Here is a 19319-nt window from a genome sequence, read left to right as displayed (position 1 = left end):
AATGTGAGATAATTATAACATCTACCGAAAGAACAAACATTTGCCTCATTGTTCGTGAGTTCAAAAATAGTAGATTCTATAAAACCATCTCTACACAGTCGTTTTTCAAGCGGTAGCCATTTTGTCCAAGTTGATATTTCATTTGTCCAAGCAATAAATGCGGGTTTTGTTTACCTGATATTTCAATAAGTAATTTATAATTTACCAAAACAAAAGTTAGACACACGAAAGAACATAAAGTCTAGATTCTTTTTTTATTAACTGCATGTTTGGGTCTTACAGGAATAAAATGCTACGAAACATTACAAAACGGTAGCCATTTTGTCCAAACGTCGAAAAACGTCGAAATATCCAAACAAACGCTTTTTTTCGACGTTACATGTGCAAAATTTGTTCTATTGTATATTCCTGATACTTAAAACGAATCGCGTGGTGAAATTTAAAAAAAAATTGCTGGTTGTCGAAAAAAAACCTAGGTGCATACTTATAAAAATACGAGCGAAACGGAGGTAACTGAAAGACTTATCGGAAACAGCGACAAAAACAGTTTCATTGAATTAATGCAACCCCGTATTATACGGACGAATCAGGAGAAGATTAGTACATTTTAAAAACAAGCAACTTCAAATGACTGGGAAAATAATTTTCAAGATCGGGTTATAGTAATTAGGTCTTTCCACCTTTCCGTGTGGAAAGACCTATTGAATTTGTTCTGATTATTTTTTTTTTCTTCCGCCTAATTTTTTTCTTGCAGTGTAAAAAAGTTTCAAAAGATGTCGCTTAGTTTTTTTGTATATGATATCATACAGTCTATACGCTTTTGAAACTGACCCTGTTTAACAGAACACTTTTCTTTGTAAGAGTTATCTCCCCAAACACTGTTTTTCTTGTTATCAGATCTCCTCCGCAACCGTAAAAGAAAGCGACAAATTTATTTTTCCAAATTGCTCGTTATATCCTCAGGATGTTACCTTTTATTTTGACCGAAGCTTTACGAAGACCCCATATGAGAGTAATTTCCCTTTTTGTATTGAAATAAGTGAAATAAATTTGTAACTGGAAAACCATAAGTGATAGAGGCCTAGGATCTTTTGATTTGAGGCATTTGGTCAAAAAGTATGAAAATAAGGTCACGGTCAAAGGTCAAGGTCATGTTCAAATTTTTGATTTTGGCTTGTTATTGCTTCTTTTCAGAAATCATATAAGATATCGACAAAATACTTTCACACAATTGTTAGTCGCGACATGTAGTTACACATAAATTTGAGTCGAAAGGGTACGTAAACATTTGATGCGAGTTTTCCCCCCTTTTATATCTAATATCAGTCGTATGGTAATATAACTCATTAACAATATAAAGTAAAGACCTAAAGTCTTTTGATTTAAGGTCCTTGGTTTATGACCTTGAAATTGAGCTCAAGGTCATATGTTAATTTAACGTTCTAGATTTTGACCTTTGCTTTTACCTCATATGTATTCATGTTAAAGCTATTAGACTTTTTGCATTAGGTTGCAAGCACTATGACGTTGAAAAAGTTAACCGGAAGTGACATTTTGTAAACCGGAAGTAGCTAATTTTTGTAATAAATTATTGTCAAAGTATGTAAAACCATATATTTTTGGAATCAGCGTCAAGTAAACTATAAGACAGTTCCGGAAGTAACATATTTTGAACCGGAAGTAGACAATTATCTCCCTTATTTATATCTTTTTGTATAGAAACCATATATTTTTGGAATAAGCGTTCAATAAGCTCTCATTTGACGCTAAAATTGACATTTAAAACCAAATTTTAATATTTTTATATAAAAAAAGGTCTTAACTGGTGGAAAGACCATCAATGGTTCTCTGAACAATTGGTTTTTAATTTTATTTAATGGTTGTATTTCGACAAGTTACATGTATGTGTCAAGCTAATTTTTAATACAATTCAATTCAAATTAGTTAAGATGTTTTTATTTACTTGCAGAGTGTCGGATATATTTGTATTAGGGTTGAATCAAGATATGAAAAATTTACAATAACAGAAGATAAGCACCATGCAATTTTAGCAGCCGCCGATTAAAGTTTTGTTATAATTCATTTATTAAAAAACCGTGTACTTCTGTCTTATTTTTCCTTCCTTCAAGTTCATTTCTTACGACAATACTACATTTTAAGGTGATTTAATCGATTTCCACAACTTGAGGTAAATTAATTCATTGTAAATGGACATCACAAAATTTAGACAGATTTAGATTCAGCCAACTACATATAAAAAAGGCAAATGAAACTTAAAAAAATGAATAAATGTACGTCAAAAGTTTCAGAAAACTCTCTTTGACGTCGTGGTGGTGTAACGTCGTGTTGTAGGAACATCGTGCGCAACGTTACACGAAAAACTTCCATAAAATGTCTTACTTTTAAGTTTAATATCAAAACCAAAATAAATCTTTTCTCGATTAACTTTATATATTTATTCATTTGTTTGTTTGTATGGTTTTTTTGGGGTGGTTTTGGTTTTTTGTTTATATAAATATAATTATATGTATTTTTAATGTACTTTTTGATACATATCCCCATTAAGAAAAACATCAGACGTAGCAAAGTGGAAAAAAATAATCAATAAATGCACTTACTTAGTGCAAGCTTAAAATAAATTTAACGTCCCCCTTCCCCCCCCCCCCCCCCCCCACACACAAAATAGACTATTGTACAATTGCCAATCAAATAAAATAAAACATAAATATATTATGTCCATTTATTTTAGCCCTTACTGTGTTCCTTGATTTCGACTGACCAACCATTAAATCGGTAATTTATTTGTATACACATGTCAGATGTGTTAGCTTGTCCGATATATATTAAGGATATTAACAATCCAATGTATTTACAATAAACTCGTTACAGACCTACATTTATCGTGCCCCAATGACATAATTAACCACATATATTTGTACTTAACAAAATAAATAATAAAAAAGTCACTTAACTCATTCTAAATTCATGACAATAGCGCGATAAACCTATATATATATATGTATACATATAAATTTGAGATATGGAACTATGATTGTCAATAGGAGTCGGACAACTATTGACTAGAGGGGTTGTGTTCAATATCGTAGCAGCTACATTTTTTGTACATGGATAGACATAGGGCTACGTAGATTTTTGACTCCTGAACGTGTAGCTAGCCTAGCTGCTATCTAGATCTATTTAGCAGCTAGGCTAGCTACCGTTCAGTAGTCAACAAATCTTCGTAGCCCTATGTAGCCGCTACGACATTGCACGCAACCCTGCTCTTCGTCAGTCTACTGTTCATGTTGCTCATGTAGTAAAAATTCCGGGGAAATTTTTATCGGTAGGTCTCATTCGGTGAAATAAGGATGGTACTAACATTTAACCAACTCGTGATAGCGTCCATAAAATGTCGAAGGGATGATTTCAACTTCAACACTTAGAACTCTAGTATTAAAAACTTCCTATAAGATCAACCTTCTTCCAATGAAATCATGATATGAAATACAAGCTTTAGAAAACCGTATCAATTGCTTTAGATAGGTACATGTAGATAGTGTATTCTTCCCAAACATGCAAGAACAAAGGTCACAGAGAAGTTTAAACAGAATCATTTTCATAACAGCGTGGACAAGACCATATCTTGGCGCGCTAAGGTTATCAATTGACTTAGTCGGATTAGATGAACGATTGTCCGTAACGCCCACTTGTCATATTGTACGTCATGTTATAGACAATTAAACTATTGGGTCGATACTTAACTCATTGTTGAAGGCCGTACAGTAACCTATGGTTGCTAATTTCTGCATCATTTGGTCTCTTGTGGAGGGTTGTCTCATTGGCATTCATACCCATCTTTTTTTTATATTGATGTTGTTCCTTTGCTTATTATTTTTTGTTGGCTATTCATATTTTGAGTTTGTCATGGATGGATACCCCATAGTATTTCTTTTCAAATGTAAATGCGTTTTTTATTCTCCTTGTATCGTTGGAATTCAGCATCAAATATTTGGATCTTTACAGCACGTTATACGATACTTAAATTTATGGATTATCTCCACTTGTACGATTCCCGAAGGACGACATGTAATGCACGGAACATGTTAAACGGTTCGTGATCTACAGGAAACAGATAATGTAAGTAAAATGTTGTACGAGTCCTGAACTAGGACAATAGGTTATGTACAAATAAAGACAACAGTGGTATACCAGTGGTCAAAAGTTATACAAAACATGTAACAGGACTTAACAAGGTATTCTAAAAACTCAACGCTTTTGTGAATGCAAACATGAATGTGTCAAAAAGACAACAATCCGACCTAATTACAGAAAACAGTACAAGACCACAACAACCGACCATGCGAGGACTTACCAGCCAGTCAAGTTCATTAAACATCACCAGTTATTTAACGCAGCAAGACAATCCCATATCACTAAGGGTTACTTACAGCTTAAAACATGCATAAAGCTAATACTCCCAATATACAAACAACAACATAAATACTAAAAATTAAAAATTAAGGGACACAAAGTTCAAAGTCGGTATCGATAACAGACGTTTAAAATCCTCATTTCCTTGAGACAAAACTCGCAAAAAACAATTTATAACATGCACTCGAGAAAAAAAGCATTGTCATTAAATATATATTTATACGATAGTATACGATGATACAAGATAATTCACGACAATATACGAGTATACACTATGCTACGAGATAATACAAAATAACTGAGCAAGTTATTGCAAGGCGAGGAGTCCTCAGAATAGACAAGTTCATGATCGTCTCAAAACTAATCTAAAAGGCGTGCTTGGTATCGAAACTGCACACAATTTTTAATTGCTTCTGTTATCAATTAAACATATTTTCATTCATTTTCCCTGCTTTTGAATAAATCAAAATCGTCACATACTCTATACAATTTCACATATTATTTTTTAGATTAATATTTGTATTTTTTCCTACGTCGATTCCGACTTCTCGAACCCCAAGACTCTTGTCTGATATCTCCGGTATTCGAAAATCCATCTCCGCTAAATCTGCCCTGTATCCCACCGTTTGTTTCAGTAACCAGTCCAACATTAGGATCACCAATGAATCCGACATTAGAATCTGTACCAAAACCACCGTTCACATTTGTTGGAAAGCCTGCCGAGCCTCCATTCACATTGGAGTCGATACCAATTCCTGTAAAAATTGTTAAGAAAAATTAATTAACTATCAAATTAACTGCAAGAAATTGAATACTGATTTTGTTAGACGGTAAACAAGCCCCCCCCCCTTTTCCTCGGGAAAAAAATGGATGATTATATAGGGAATCACTGAAGCGTGACTTGAGCGGGACCCCTTGGGTCAGTCAGCGGGCCCCCCTTACGAAAAGTTCTGGATCCGCCTTTTTTATTCATTGTTTGATTTGGGAATTTTTTGTTGATGCTTTTCTGGAATTATTGATGTGAATCGATATTCAAAACAGAGAAAAGGTTGTTTCGTAGACAATCGTAAGACGTACAAAACACTACATTTATACATCATATCACAAATATTTCGAAGTTTGTATGGTTTCAGAGGAGATGCGGCTCAATTGAAATCGGTCTCTTCCTTTAGAGATATCTTTAGAAGTATAAATTGGTTAACCGCTAAATAATTTTTCGAATGATTTTTTAATTAAATTTTGAAAAGTTTCTAAATAAAATTTTAATAATGTTCAATCTAAAAGCGTACATGTACTTACCGTTGCTATTAATGCCATTATCAAAACCATTATCTACAAAACCGTTGTCGTGTCCATTATCAAATCTATAGTCTGGCTGTAAAACTCCTCTAGACGGTGCACCTCCTTCAATACCAGCAACACCACGTATAACTGCATTTCCGACACCTATTCTACGTTTGTTCTTTAATATCGGAGCTCTGACTCCAACCCCTAGTCCCCTTGTTTCTGGTATAGGGTCAGTCACTTTTATACCACGAGATCCTCTTTCAATGAAAGGACTTTCTGGAATAACTTCATTTATTGATTGTTGACGATGTCGTCTGCCTAGGTTATTAAAAATAAAAAGGAATATACTTGTTGATATTTAAAGTGCGTTCATTATTTTCTTCATTTGAAAAAAAAAATGATCAGAAAGAATTTCATCGCGTCATTAAACTATAGTGCGGTAAATTTGCATGTAATAAAAATATATAACTCTCGACTATGAAGTCTTTAGACTTTTACAAATAGGTCTGTAATAAATTCTCAATTATATCAACTTACTATTTTTACGTCTACGTCTCCTGCTTGTTGGTAAAACACCGCTCCCTCTACGTGGCTCAATGGCAGGTTCACACGAGCATTGACATCCACCTGTGTTACCTAAACTTCCGGTACTAGTAAGGGGTTCATTCTGCTCATACATCCCTGTAAATATGAAATATTAAAATAGTAGACTTAAAACTGACTTTCCTTAAATGTAAGTCTATTAAAAAAGAACTTAACTGTATAAACATATATCATTTTGATCAAAACCTTATTAAAAAGATTAAATGTATGCAAAAACAAATACAAATAACAAGCTGAAAGGTATTTTTGATGAAGAACAGCGAGGAGTTAATAATTATTTTGGTGTAAGTGGATGCTTAAAATGTATTTATTTCATTTAACTTTTTTTTTTTAATATACATGTCAAACTACCTCTACATCTTTACATCTCAGTATTTATGAATTGAACGGAATATTTGTATTTATAAGTTTTCATACTCACAGTAGTTATTCGTTGCAGTAACTCCAATAAATAAAAGCGTCGAGAAAACAATTAATTTTTCCATCCTCCAATACTAAAAAAAAGTATTAACTATATTTCTTTAAAGAAATCTGATATTAACTACCGAAAGATGCGTATTATGAAAAAAGGTCTCACTAGTTGCAAAAAAAATGACAGTAGATCTACAACCATTTATATATATTTATGTCCAAGACCTTTGTTCTTAGAGGCTATATAAAAAATGATCGCCTTTATTGTCTCGCTTCAGTTTTATACTTGAAATGCAAAAAAGACACAACTTCCCCATTAGAGTGATTAATACTATTAATTATTTTGACCATTTTTGTACTTACTCTACATGGTCAATGTATAGAAGCTTTAGTTTTACTAGAAAGACCTTGTAGTGGTCACTATTATGGATGTAAAAAATAAAGGCACAAACACATATACATTTTTATCAGAGACTTTTTTGTAGGGTGTTCAAATAAATAGTACAAAGTCAAGTTTTTGATCCAGGGTTGTCAAATATGTTTAGTACGGAAGCGTATTAGGGACATAGTAAAAATAAAATTGGCAGTGAACTTTTTTTTCAAAGTCGATATTTTGACATTTCAAATCTTGAAATTTTGACTTTAACCTGAAATTTTGACTTTTCAAATCTCGAAATTTTGACTTAAACTTGAAATTTTGTCTTTCTAAAATCTCGAAATTTCGACTTAAAAAAAGTTCACTGTCAATTTTATTTTTACTATGTCCCTAATACGCTTCCGTAGTTTGTTTAGCATACTTGATAAACAATACAACTTGGGATTTTGAAGTTATTACGTTTTACCAGTATTAAAATAGGACACTTTGCAATTATGTGATAGGGCTATTAAAAGTTCCTTGCATTTATTTTAAGCATGCAAATAAAATTGGGGAAGGAAATGGGGAATGTGTCAAAGCGACAACAACCCGACCCTGGAGCAGACTACAGCCGAAGGCCACCAATGGGCCTTCAATGTAGCGAGAAACTCCCGGCTCAGAGGCGTCCTTCAGCTGGCTCCTAAAGAAATATTTATACTAGTTCAGTGATAATGGACGTCATACTAAACTCCTTGGCTATTTCCAAATCTAATATGCACTGTTTATACACATAATATGTTGATTTTTTTCGAAATTCTAAGATATATATTGCTATTGCAATTAAATAACAAGTAGTTTTTCATAAACAACTTTGTACATGGATTTCATAGTTTTGAAAATGATAGCATCGTTTGACATTTAGATGTATAATTTATGTTTGGCTAAATAGACTGATTTAGAATTTTGTCTATTTTTATTCTATCACTGAGTCGTATATTTCAGTGATGTTTCAATTATATAGTTTATATCAAGATAAAACTTAAAATCTGCATTTAAATTGTTTGAATGGTTTATTACTTTGAATCTAATGTTGTAGTACAGTCGCGGATATTAGAGTATAGACAATTTAGTTTTGTATCAACAGCTTACTTAGAACGTTGCACTTGTTCAGTCGCGGATATTAGAGTATAGACAATTTGGTTTTGTATCAGCAGATTACTTAGAACGTTGCACTTGTTCAGTCGAAGGTATTAGAGTATAGACGATATGATTTTGTATCAGCAGATTACTTAGAACATTGCACTTGTTCAGTCGCAGGTATTAGAATATAGACGATATGATTTTGTATCAGCAGATTACTTAGAACATTGCACTTGTTCAGTCGCAGGTATTAGAGTATAGACGATATGATTTTGTATAAGCAGATTACTTGGAACATTAAAATTGCTCAGTCGCAGGTATTACAGAATAGCCGATATGATTTATCAGCTGGTTACTTGGAACATTGCGCTTGCTTAGTCATGGGTATAAGAGTATGGACGATATAAATTTGTAGAAACATAATACTTGGAATAATTCGCTTGCTCAGTCAATGGTATAAGAGTATAGACTTCGTGATTTTGTATCAGCAGGTTATTTGGAACTTTAAAATTGCACGGTCACTAATTAAAGAGTATAAACGATAGGATTTTGTATCAACAGGTTACTTAAAACATTGAGATTGCACACGCGCGGGTATTAGAGTATAAACGATATGACTTTGTATCAACAGGTTACTAGAAACATTGAAATTACTCAGTCGCGGGTATTAGAGTATAGACGATATGACTTTGTATCAACAGGTTACTAGGGACAGGTGGAGTGCTCAGTCGCAGGTATTAGAGTATAGACGATATGATTTTGTATCAACAGGTTACTAAGAAAATTAAAATTCCTCAGTCGCGGGTATTAGAGAAAAGGTATTATGATTTTGTATCAGCAGGTTCCTAAGAACATTTAGATTGCTCAGTCGCGGGTATTTGAGAATAAACAGTATGATTGTGTATCAGCAGCTAACTAGAACATTGAGATTGCTCAGTCGCGGGTATTTGAGAATAAACAGTATGCTTGTGTATCAGCAGCTAACTAGAACATTGAGATTGCTCAGTCGCGGGTATTTGAGAATAGACAGTATGCTTGTGTATCAGCAGCTAACTAGAACATTGAGATTGCTCAGTCGCGGGTATTTGAGAATAGACAGTATGCTTGTGTATCAGCAGCTAACTAGAACATTGATATTGCTCAATCGAGGGTATTTGAGAAAAGACAGTTTTCTTGTGTATCAGCAGCTAACTAGAACACTGAGATTGCTCAGTCGTGGGTATTAGAGAATAGACTGCTTGCTTGTGTATCAGCAGCTAACTAGAACATTGAGATTGCTCAGTCGTGGGTATTAGAGAATAGACTGCTTGCTTGTGTATCAGCAGCTAACTAGAACATTGAGATTGATCAGTCGTGGGTATTAGATAATAGACTGTATGCTCGTCTATCAGCAGCTAACTAAAACATTGAGATTGCTCAATCGTTGGTATTAGAAAATAGACTGTATGCTTGTGTATCAGCAGCTAACTAGAACATTGAGATTGCTCAGTCGCGGGTATTAGAGAATAGACTGTATGATTGTTTATCAGCAGCTAACTAGAACATTGAGATTGTTCAGTCGTGGGTATTAGAGAATAGACTGTATGCTTGTGTATCAGCAGCTAACTATAACATTGTAATTGCTCAGTCGCGGGTATTAGAGAATAGACTGTATGCTTGTGTATCGGCGGCTTACTAGAACATTGCGATTGCTCAGTCGTGGGTTTTGGAAAATTGACTGTATGATTTTATATCAGGAGATAACTCAATTATTGAGTTTGATCAGTTGTGGGTTTTAGAGAATAGACTGTAAGACTTTAACAGCAAGTAACTAGGAACATTGCGATTACTCAGTCGCGGGTATTAGAGAATAAACGATATAATGTTATATCAATCGGTAAGTAGGAACATTGAGATTGCCAAGCCGCGGGTATTAGAGAATAGAATAGATCGTTTTGTATCAGAAGGTAACAGGGAACATTGCGATTGCTCAGTCGCGGGTATTAGAGAATATAATATATCATTTTGTATCAGTTGGTTTCCATGCAGGAACATTGATATTGCTCAGTCGCAGGTATAGAATATTGCACAATTTACCAAAATATAGTGCGTACATATTATTTAAATGAAACATAAACTGGTGAAGTTTGGAGAATTTTTATATTAGATTTTCATACCTTTTGTCAAGGAAAATGAAGACAAGAATGGAAATCTACGATATACGAACAATAAAAATGGTGTGAAGCCATGTGCTGCTCATCTTATCCTATTGTGTTACTTTTCTCCAAGGTAATTTAAACTGTAAATAGTAAATGTGTGAGATGTAAAAACTTATGCCATCGCTAGTTTAAATCGATTTCAACATTTTATAGGGAAACATTCCATTGGTAACCTTCGCCTGTGTTCTGCTCTTTGGTCAGGTTTTGTCTCTTTGACACATTCCCCATATCCAATCTCAATTTTATCTCGACTTAAAATCTTTGACACGAGATTGATTTGCGAGGGTGTATTTGATATATTAACTTATCATCGGATATATTGACCAAAATAACCTCATATTCCTTTGAATTTTATGCATTTTTAATGCATTTTTTATTTTTATGTATATTATATTTTAACTTCTCTGTAACTTTTGTACTTGCATGGTTTTATGAGAATAAACTATCTATCTAACCTTCAAAATAATACTTATTACTAAAGGCATTCTATTCCTTTATGGAATGGGTAAATCTGTTCAGTTCATAAAATTGTTCCACTTAAATATCCAATGTTTATAGAAGAATATAGCAATCGGCAATCCTCGGGCGACTCCGCTACTCCCCTTCTGTCCCTCGGATGTCAATCGGCGATGTACGGAATCGGCCGAGTTGTGACGAATGAGAATATAGTTGATTTATGAGACAGCGACATTAAATATTACAATACTATAATTTAAGGCCTCTGGCCTTTGTTTGTCTTGTATGTTTGGGGATTTTTTTGTTAATTTTAACTCATCTATATGTTTTGGAGTTGAGTATGACGACGTTTTTCACTAAACTAGTACAAACTTTATTCTAAAGGTCTAGCTGAGGACCACCTCCGGGTGCGGGATTTTTCTCGCTGCGTTAAAGACCCATTTGTGGCTTTCTGTTGTTGTCTGCTCTATGACATATTCCCCATTTACAATCTCAATATTATAGTATTATACCATATCAAATTCTTGTTTACTTTTCTTTGTATAAATCGTCATTTTCTTGTCATGTATATGAATACTTCAATTGTTTGGGGGTGTTAATTTATATCGGTTTACTGGAAGATTTGAAAACAAATTGTTATTCACTTTCGTTGCTTACTGTTATCAATGGTACGGCACATAAAAATATAAAATAACCAAAATTGAATCGTTTGTCATAAAATAGTCAAATGAATAAGTAAAACCAGTTAAATAAATTTATTAAAGACTAATTAGTGATGAGATCTAACAAGTTGTAAACCGGATTGAAGACAGTAACCTCCCTATGATTCTAACAAATCAATCAGTTTATTGCATGTAGTCACACTTTGACCATCGTAAATATGACATGTCAAACTTCATAATGACCAATATGACCTCTATGTCCAGTCAATATGTCCACGGGTCATTTAATCCATTAGTATGACTCTGAAATAAAGTAAGTAGGTTGTTAGACTAATTATATATACCAATACATTAAACGAATTGTTTGGACATGTTACTGTAATGCAGGTAACATACAAAATGATTTTGTTAACAAGGTTATAATGCATGTTATACTGTTATTGTTACAGGCTAACTCACAAATATTACCATTATCGAATTGTATCTATCAAACGGTGTCAGGCTGACCTTTGCCCCTTGAAAATATTCTAATACAACGGACTTTTTTTTTTATCAAACATTGTATTGATCTGTAATATTTCAATATTAAATTGATGAATTTATTTAATTATTTTAGTGGCATTTTCTTAGTTTTCGTTCTAAGTAATGTAGTGTGACGTTAAACATGTGTTTTACAGAGTGGAATACTGTTATATTGTTTCAGAATTAATAAATAATTACAAATACTGGTACCACAGAGATATGGGGAATAATTCAAATTGTTTGATGGTTAAAAAAAACAAAACATAGACGGTAATAAAAACAACACAGAACAGTAACATAATAAAGCCAAAAAGAATTAACAATATGTCTAGTTTTGTATGTGTATTTTTCCCTCAGTATGTATCCCACGCCGTTTCTTCGGGGTAACAATTGTCTCATAATATATTTCAAGGGTACCCAGTTAACTTTTGTATCTGCTGAGTCTTTTTTGTCTAAATACGTGCATGTGAAAATGTGAAGAACGATACCACGATTTGGCATATGAGGGGTTTAAACACAAGAATCTAGAGTATTAAAATTTGCCTGAAATAATTTCAGGGACTTTGACAAGGTCCACCCCCTTTTCAGATATTGAATAGAATGGGCCATTTACTGCAGTACTTACTTCCATAACTATTCTTATAGTTAGTATTGTGGTTAATATTTCTACTGTTAGGATATACTCCATAGCTGTAGTAGCGGCCTTGGGAGCCACCCATACTACCAATGCCACCAACTGATCCAAAGCCGCCACCGACAAATCGTCCTGCTACACCACCTATGCCACCGATACTATTAAATCCACTGCCAAATCCACCTCCGCTACCAGAACCACCGCTAGATCCTGGTGAAATAATGATGATTAATTAATCTTATATTCTTATCGAATCAGATTATTTTTATTTAAGAAGCTATAGGCCACTTTATGGAAATTACAGTCATATTTAATAGGGACAGTTTTTACTTTTTGATTGTGGGAGAACAAGTAAGAAAATATACAGGAAAACCTATATGTTTCCAAGAAATTGTTTTATTTCAATGATGTTTTCTCGTGTTTTGAAAATGATGATCACTTACATTATGAAAATATGTACCCTATTCAAAATAGATGTAACAACTGTGAAAAGGCATATAACGACTTAAATTCCTGAGATATAAGACATAATAACACCTTAATCTTTGTTTTTCCTCAATTTATCTTTCCAAATAAAATTAGTTGTATTTTCAATAGTGTTGCGAAGACAAAACAACTCGTTTCTTATTCAACGTATACTATACCTACCATTTTCGTCATCATCGAAATCAAAATCATCACTGTCTCCACCACCGGAACCTGAACCGCCAGAACCGCCACGTCCGCCACTTCCTCCGCCAGATCCTCGGAAGCGACCTCTAAAACCTGATCCACCACCAAAGTTTCCAGTTCCAAATCCACCTCCATTGGAATAGCTGTTACCGGTACTATAACCATATGACCCATATTGGGGGTACTGTGTAGCATATCCAGCATATCCACCACCGATCACTGGTCTACTGTTAAATACTGGTGCACTGCCAAAGTTATCCTCATCGTAGTCGGGTTGATACCTATGTACATGTGTTACATGTATATTCTGACGTGGATTTCTATGGTAGTTAGAAGATTTAGAATGCGATGAATGTCCACCCTTGTTTATAGCAGGTCCCAGACTACCTCTAATTGATCCAGTTGAAGTCGGTCTCGCTCTCTTTACAGATGCCCCAAGTATCCCGCCATTTCTATTTCCAGACGCCCCAAGTATTCCGCCATTTCTATTTCCAGACGCCCCAAGTATTCCACTATTTCGATTTACAGACGCCCCAAGTATTCCCCTATTAAAGTCATCATTGAAATCCCCATTGAAGTCATCATTGAAATCCCCATTGAAATCGTCTTGTATATCTCTATCAAAGTCATCTCCATCATTACCAAACCTTGGTTGTATTCCAATAGCTGATCCACCAATGGGTCCCCGTCTTGGAGATATTTTTCTTGCTATACCAGAAGGTCGACCTGCAGAACTGAAGCCTAGAATACCATTTACGTCATCGAAGTCATCGTTATCGTCGTTAAAAGATGTTCTTAATGGGGATGTAGCCACTCCCACACTACCAGTGTTTCGGACAGAGGCTAGTTTCCGGTGATAAGTTTGTTTGGCGATTGGCCGTACGGAAGCTCTACTACCTCCGTTTCTTACGACAGCAGGCCCAAGAACTCCTCTGTTTATGTCATCTTCATCGTTATCAAATGACCTTCTAATATTGATAGGTGACGCTATATTGTTTATTATAGGTCTGATAGCAGATTTTCTTGGATAATTCTTAATCGTTGGTCTAACAACTGTTGGTCGAACAATTGTCGGTCGGACAGATCGACTTCCGGTTCTTCCCCTAGCAACAGAAGGACCAAGAATTCCAATGTTGATATCATCAAAATCGTCGTCGTCATTGAGTGACCTAATTCCAAAATTGTTTCCAATATTGCCTCTTGGTTGAATAATGGAGGAACTTTTCGAATGATACCTCGACCTCCCTAATGGTCTTATCGATGTACCTAAGGATCCAGTCGTTATCATTCCACTGCCATAGTTGTTGCCTTTGGAGCCATAACCTCGACTTCCGCTATAGCTGGTACCATAGGAACCGTACCCTTTATTTCTACTATACCCAGTATTGTATGAGATTCCGGTGGATCCAACTGAAAAAAAATATTTATGAATAAAATAGTATACGTCAATGAAATATAAATCACTAACATATTGAGTGTGCTGTTGTAAAAACATCAGCAGAAATTACGCCTAAACATAATGTGTTACTATAAATAAGAGTTAGAAATTACACCTTTTTTTTATAAATAGTGTTTCAAAAGTTAGTGCAGAAAGAGTTGCAATGTGGTATAGGTCAACATTGGCAACAAAGACAACTACAATCTGATTAAAATATGGATGTGACCACGCTTCACAATAATCTGACTACTTTCGGTTAAGGTAACTATTCAATCAGCCAATGACGTTTCAGCCTTCAAAAATCTTTCGGCATGAATCATAATGATAAAACCAGAGGATCTCGAAAGGGCGTAAAACAGAACGTATAACGGGGTGTGTTTGCAGTTTCTTGTAAACAAAGAATGGACTCAGTGTCTGTATTTAAATCAGATTGTGAATGGTTAATCTTCAGACACTTACGATTTCCTCGAAAGCCTGACGATCCTCCAAGACTTCCTCGAACTCCCGATGAGCTCCCTAGACTTCCTCGAACTCCCGATGATCCCCCTAGACTTCCCCTGTATCTACGGTAAGTTGGATATCTCATGATACTTTGGCTACCTCCCTGCAGTAAACCAGTCGGCTGGTACCCGGTGTATGAGTAATCATCATCCCAGTCACCAAAATTCCCTATAAAAATATAATAAAACAAATTACTTTTCGGAGATGTATTTTTAAAGCATATTTTGCAATGGTAGCTACTATATTGATCTCAAATAGAACAATGTTTTGTTATACACATTGAATGAGTGGGAAATAATAATACTTTTATTTTAATAAACATGCTTTTTCTGTTGTTTTTTATGATAATTTATTTGGTCATTTCTTGGTATTATCCGTCCTTTGGTTCTATTTTGCAATGATAAAAAATGTCACTATTTCGATCTTATATCTCTCCGAGAAACAGCCACTCGGAACTAGACGCACCTTTCTTTAGACATGCACATAAAAAATGTATTTGGCTTAAACATTGAAAAACAAAGGGTGTGGATTATCAATCAATGACACAAAATCAGTTAATGCACAACATAAAAAATACACAAACATTTGCTCATTGTTGAAGGCCGTACGGTGATCTTTAGTTGTTAATTGCTGTGTCATTTTTGTCTCCTTTGGAGAGTTGTCACATTAGCAATTATACCACATCTTCTTTTTTTACACACAAAAAAGAAAATAACAGCGCTTTTATTGCTGCTCTTTATCTTAAAGTCACAGTGAGGCCTTCAACAAGGAGCAAAATGCTTGTTTATAGTTCATACTTACAAACGTCGTCTGCTAGAGACAATCCTAGAACACTGAGTATCAATGGCAGGGAGAGATACATACTGGATTTCTGTCTATAAGAAAAATAAATATGTAAACGAAGTAAAAAATACAATTACATATACCATTGACACTAAAAGAAGATCAACAAAAAACTGCACACTTCGTGATTCGTCCTAATGGTAAGAGTTAAATCTATTTTATTTTTAGTTTTCGTTATTTAAAATTTGATATTATCTTATAAAACATTTTAAAAAAAGAAATAGTTGACATAAAAACATGCATTTATTGTAGTACATTCAACGAAAAGTTCTGAGATTAAGGTATTGATGTATGTTGTAGTTTATATTTTTCTTAAAGGGAACGACCATTTAACTTCAAAAGTGGTAGGTTTTTTCTTTAAAAAAATATTCTGATCCTCAATTTGATGCAAAACTAAAATATTCTGAATCTAGATTTTCCGCATACCTTATATTAATGAATTTGAAGGAAAAAAAACAACTCGATTAAAAGCGTCGAAAAACTAATGACTCCGAAAAAAACAAACCATAACCAACCTTCCCTTTTAAGTAGAATAGTTGCTTCCTTAATATATAAATTTTTTAATTTTTTTTTTAAATATTATCACTCTATTTCATCTTAATATTTTACATTAATAAATATGGAAGTGAAAAATATCGATGAAAATATTTTGGTTTTTATATTTTGTAAACCAAACACGATGTATCAACAGTTATCATATGCTAAGAGAAAAACGAATGTCATCTTTTTATTTGAAATTTCGCTTTAATTGTTATCGATGATATTTTATTTATGTTCCTGAAAGATCCGTTGTCATGAATTAAATATCAGTAAACTTACTTTTTTTCTATTTATCAACAAATCCAGGTTAATTAATTGCGTTGAAAGGACAATTTTATAATTATTTGGTCTCATTACTTTTGTTTGGTTTATATTTCAGTACATTCAAATTAAAATTAAACTTTCGATAACTGACCTTAAAGAACCAATTTCATGTTTAACCATACAAAATACACAAATTCAAGCGATTTCTTATAATAATATTTGCATTGATATATTAATTTGTCACAAACTTATAGTAAAGAGTTAATATGACTATAATTTATTTGAAAAAAAAAGAGAAAAAAGTAGAGAAATTAATTATTGATATGATTAAATATGTAAATAAATACTTCTTAATAAATAATATGTATAGAAAAAAATGAGCCTTACCTATCCAACCGAACGGTAATGTTCGGAAACGAAAATGTACTTTATGATAACATTTGTTTTCTATATATAACCCCTAAAAAGCATACTACTTAAGACTAATTACAAGGGTTCTACCCTGGACATAAATAATTAATAATGCAGATCCTGACAAGGTAACATAGCTTGTAAATAGTTTGCTACAAGTTTTAGATGTAAAGATGACTAGAGGTGTTGTAAGTCTTTGTTTACAAATGATTTTATATGGTTCTTTTCATGTAAACATGATTGTATGCTTTCTATGGTATCTATGGCATGCGCTACAAGACTTCAATACACTGCAATAAAAACGACTGATTACATGTAGCAAAACAATTAGGAAGATGCATAATTTAACAACTTTGTAATAATATGTTAAAAAGCTTTTGACTGAACGGCCAAAGGTTAAAAGCCATGCAAATGTGCATTAGTGTACATTTTAATGACCGCCAGGCACGCGATCGTCAATTACACGAACGTCTTGAAAACATAAGATTAAGAATGGAAACGGAGTGTGTCAAAGAAAAAACTATTCGATCAAAGAGCTTAAAACAGTATTTTAAGAAACGGAGATTGGTTTGTAGAGTGTTTTACTAGTAATTGAGAAAGAACATTAAAATATCAAAAATATCATGTTTCGGAATCGAATTCATTATTTTTTTTCATTTGGAGTCTTTTGTTTTTTTAGCTTGTCAAAATAGGAAACTTATGCTGTGAGACCTTTATTCAATGTTTACTTGTATTTTTTTTTTTTACTTTTTCATTTCCTTTATTAGCGAAAAGGCGGCAATTCCTGTCTGAGGTATAACCTGACCAGTGATTGAACACTATAATAGAGAACGTAACCAAGGATACTTAAAATCGATTCGGAAATGGATTCATTGAATGTGTATGTGTTATATTTCTTATTTTGCGACTCAAGTGCTCAGAGGGTTAAATTGGAAATTTGTTTTGGTCTATGTCGATGACATTCTTATCTTTAGTAAAACTTTTGAGGAGCATCTTAGGCATCTAGAACAAGTATTTAACAGACTCCGAGACGCAAATCTTACATTAAAACCAACCAAATGTGAGTTTGCAGTCAAAGAAGTCAAATACTTAGGTCACATCCTATCAAAACACGGAGTTCAGGTGGATCCATCTAAAACGGATGCGGTTAGTTCATTTCCGGTTCCTAAAAATCAAAAACAGGTTAAATCTTTTCTGGGTATGTGTAGTTACTATCGGAAGTTCGTTGATTCTTTTGCTAACATTGCTTCTCCTTTGAATGCTTTATTGAGAAAGGATTTTGAAAAGAAATTTCATTGGACTTCGATATGTCAAGAAGCTTTTGACAAGCTCCAAAAGGCTTTATTATCAGCACCGATCTTGGCATATCCTGATATGAACAAACCTTTTATGCTAACGTGTGATGCTAGTAGTACGGCAATTGGGTTTGTTCTAGGTCAATTAGATAGTCAAGGTCGAGAGCATGTCATAGCTTATGGAGGTAGAAGTTTGTCTAGGGCAGAACGAATCTGGTGCACCACAGAACAAGAATGTTTAGCTGTTCTAGAGGGTGTCAAACATTTTCGTGCTTATTTGACTCGTCGATTCAGAATTTTCACAGATCACAAGGCTCTTAAATATTTGATGGATCAAAAGGTTGCAGTTGGTAAGTTAGGTCGTTGGGCTCTTAAATTACAAGACTTCGACTTTGATATCGTTCACAAACCAGGTAAAAACAATGAGGTGGCAGATGCTCTCAGCAGACGCACATATACTGAAGTGGCTGATGAAAATAAAACATCGCCAGTGAAAGTGTTTGTTGCAAATGCAAATGAAAATGAGTTTCTGTCAGATACAATTGAGGTTAATGCTTGTGAGACAGATCTAGAGGTAGACAATAAAGGAGACGAGGACTTGGAGAGTGTAGAACTCGAATTATTTTATGGAGACTATACACTTCTTGCTCCTCTAG

At 33.9% G+C, this 19319-nt stretch overlaps 2 protein-coding genes across 2 annotated transcripts; both read right to left on the bottom strand.

Annotated features, from left to right (window-relative positions):
- Positions 1-4630: 4630 nt before the first annotated feature.
- Positions 4631-6923, bottom strand: LOC139526041 (uncharacterized). Its single transcript, XM_071321207.1, has 4 exons — positions 6743-6923; positions 6256-6399; positions 5731-6036; positions 4631-5186 (listed from the first exon to the last, which is right to left on the bottom strand). The coding sequence occupies exons 1-4, from the start codon at positions 6804-6806 to the stop codon at positions 4942-4944; spliced, it is 759 nt and encodes a 252-aa protein (XP_071177308.1). The 5' UTR covers positions 6807-6923; the 3' UTR covers positions 4631-4941.
- Positions 6924-11621: 4698 nt separating this feature from the next.
- LOC139527398 (uncharacterized transmembrane protein DDB_G0289901-like) lies at positions 11622-17382 on the bottom strand. Its single transcript, XM_071322812.1, has 6 exons — positions 17345-17382; positions 16112-16185; positions 15269-15478; positions 13348-14781; positions 12691-12909; positions 11622-11846 (listed from the first exon to the last, which is right to left on the bottom strand). Exons 2-6 carry the CDS (start codon positions 16170-16172, stop codon positions 11836-11838), a joined length of 1935 nt encoding a protein of 644 aa, XP_071178913.1. The 5' UTR covers positions 16173-16185; positions 17345-17382; the 3' UTR covers positions 11622-11835.
- Positions 17383-19319: the final 1937 nt, after the last annotated feature.

Source organism: Mytilus edulis, chromosome 6, assembly GCF_963676685.1.
Source record: "Mytilus edulis chromosome 6, xbMytEdul2.2, whole genome shotgun sequence".
In the NCBI taxonomy this organism is placed as follows: Eukaryota; Metazoa; Mollusca; class Bivalvia; order Mytilida; family Mytilidae; genus Mytilus; species Mytilus edulis.
Note: the sequence above shows the minus strand (reverse complement) of the source record. Positions and strands in the feature narration are given on the sequence as shown.

Excerpts from the sequence above, each read along its gene's own strand:
- LOC139527398 (XM_071322812.1), bottom strand. The coding sequence starts at position 16,172 with ATGTATCTCTCCCTGCCATTGATACTCAGTGTTCTAGGATTGTCTCTA. Across the intron at positions 15,479-16,111 it reads GTCTCTAGCAGACGACGTTT|GGAATTTTGGTGACTGGGAT; the intron begins GTAAGTATGAAC and ends ATATTTTTATAG. Across the intron at positions 12,910-13,347 it reads TTTCGATGATGACGAAAATG|GATCTAGCGGTGGTTCTGGT; the intron begins GTAGGTATAGTA and ends TTATTTCACCAG.
- LOC139526041 (XM_071321207.1), bottom strand. The coding sequence starts at position 6,806 with ATGGAAAAATTAATTGTTTTCTCGACGCTTTTATTTATTGGAGTTACT. Across the intron at positions 6,400-6,742 it reads TACTGCAACGAATAACTACT|GGATGTATGAGCAGAATGAA; the intron begins GTGAGTATGAAA and ends TCATATTTACAG. Across the intron at positions 5,187-5,730 it reads TAATGGCATTAATAGCAACG|GAATTGGTATCGACTCCAAT; the intron begins GTAAGTACATGT and ends CAATTTTTACAG.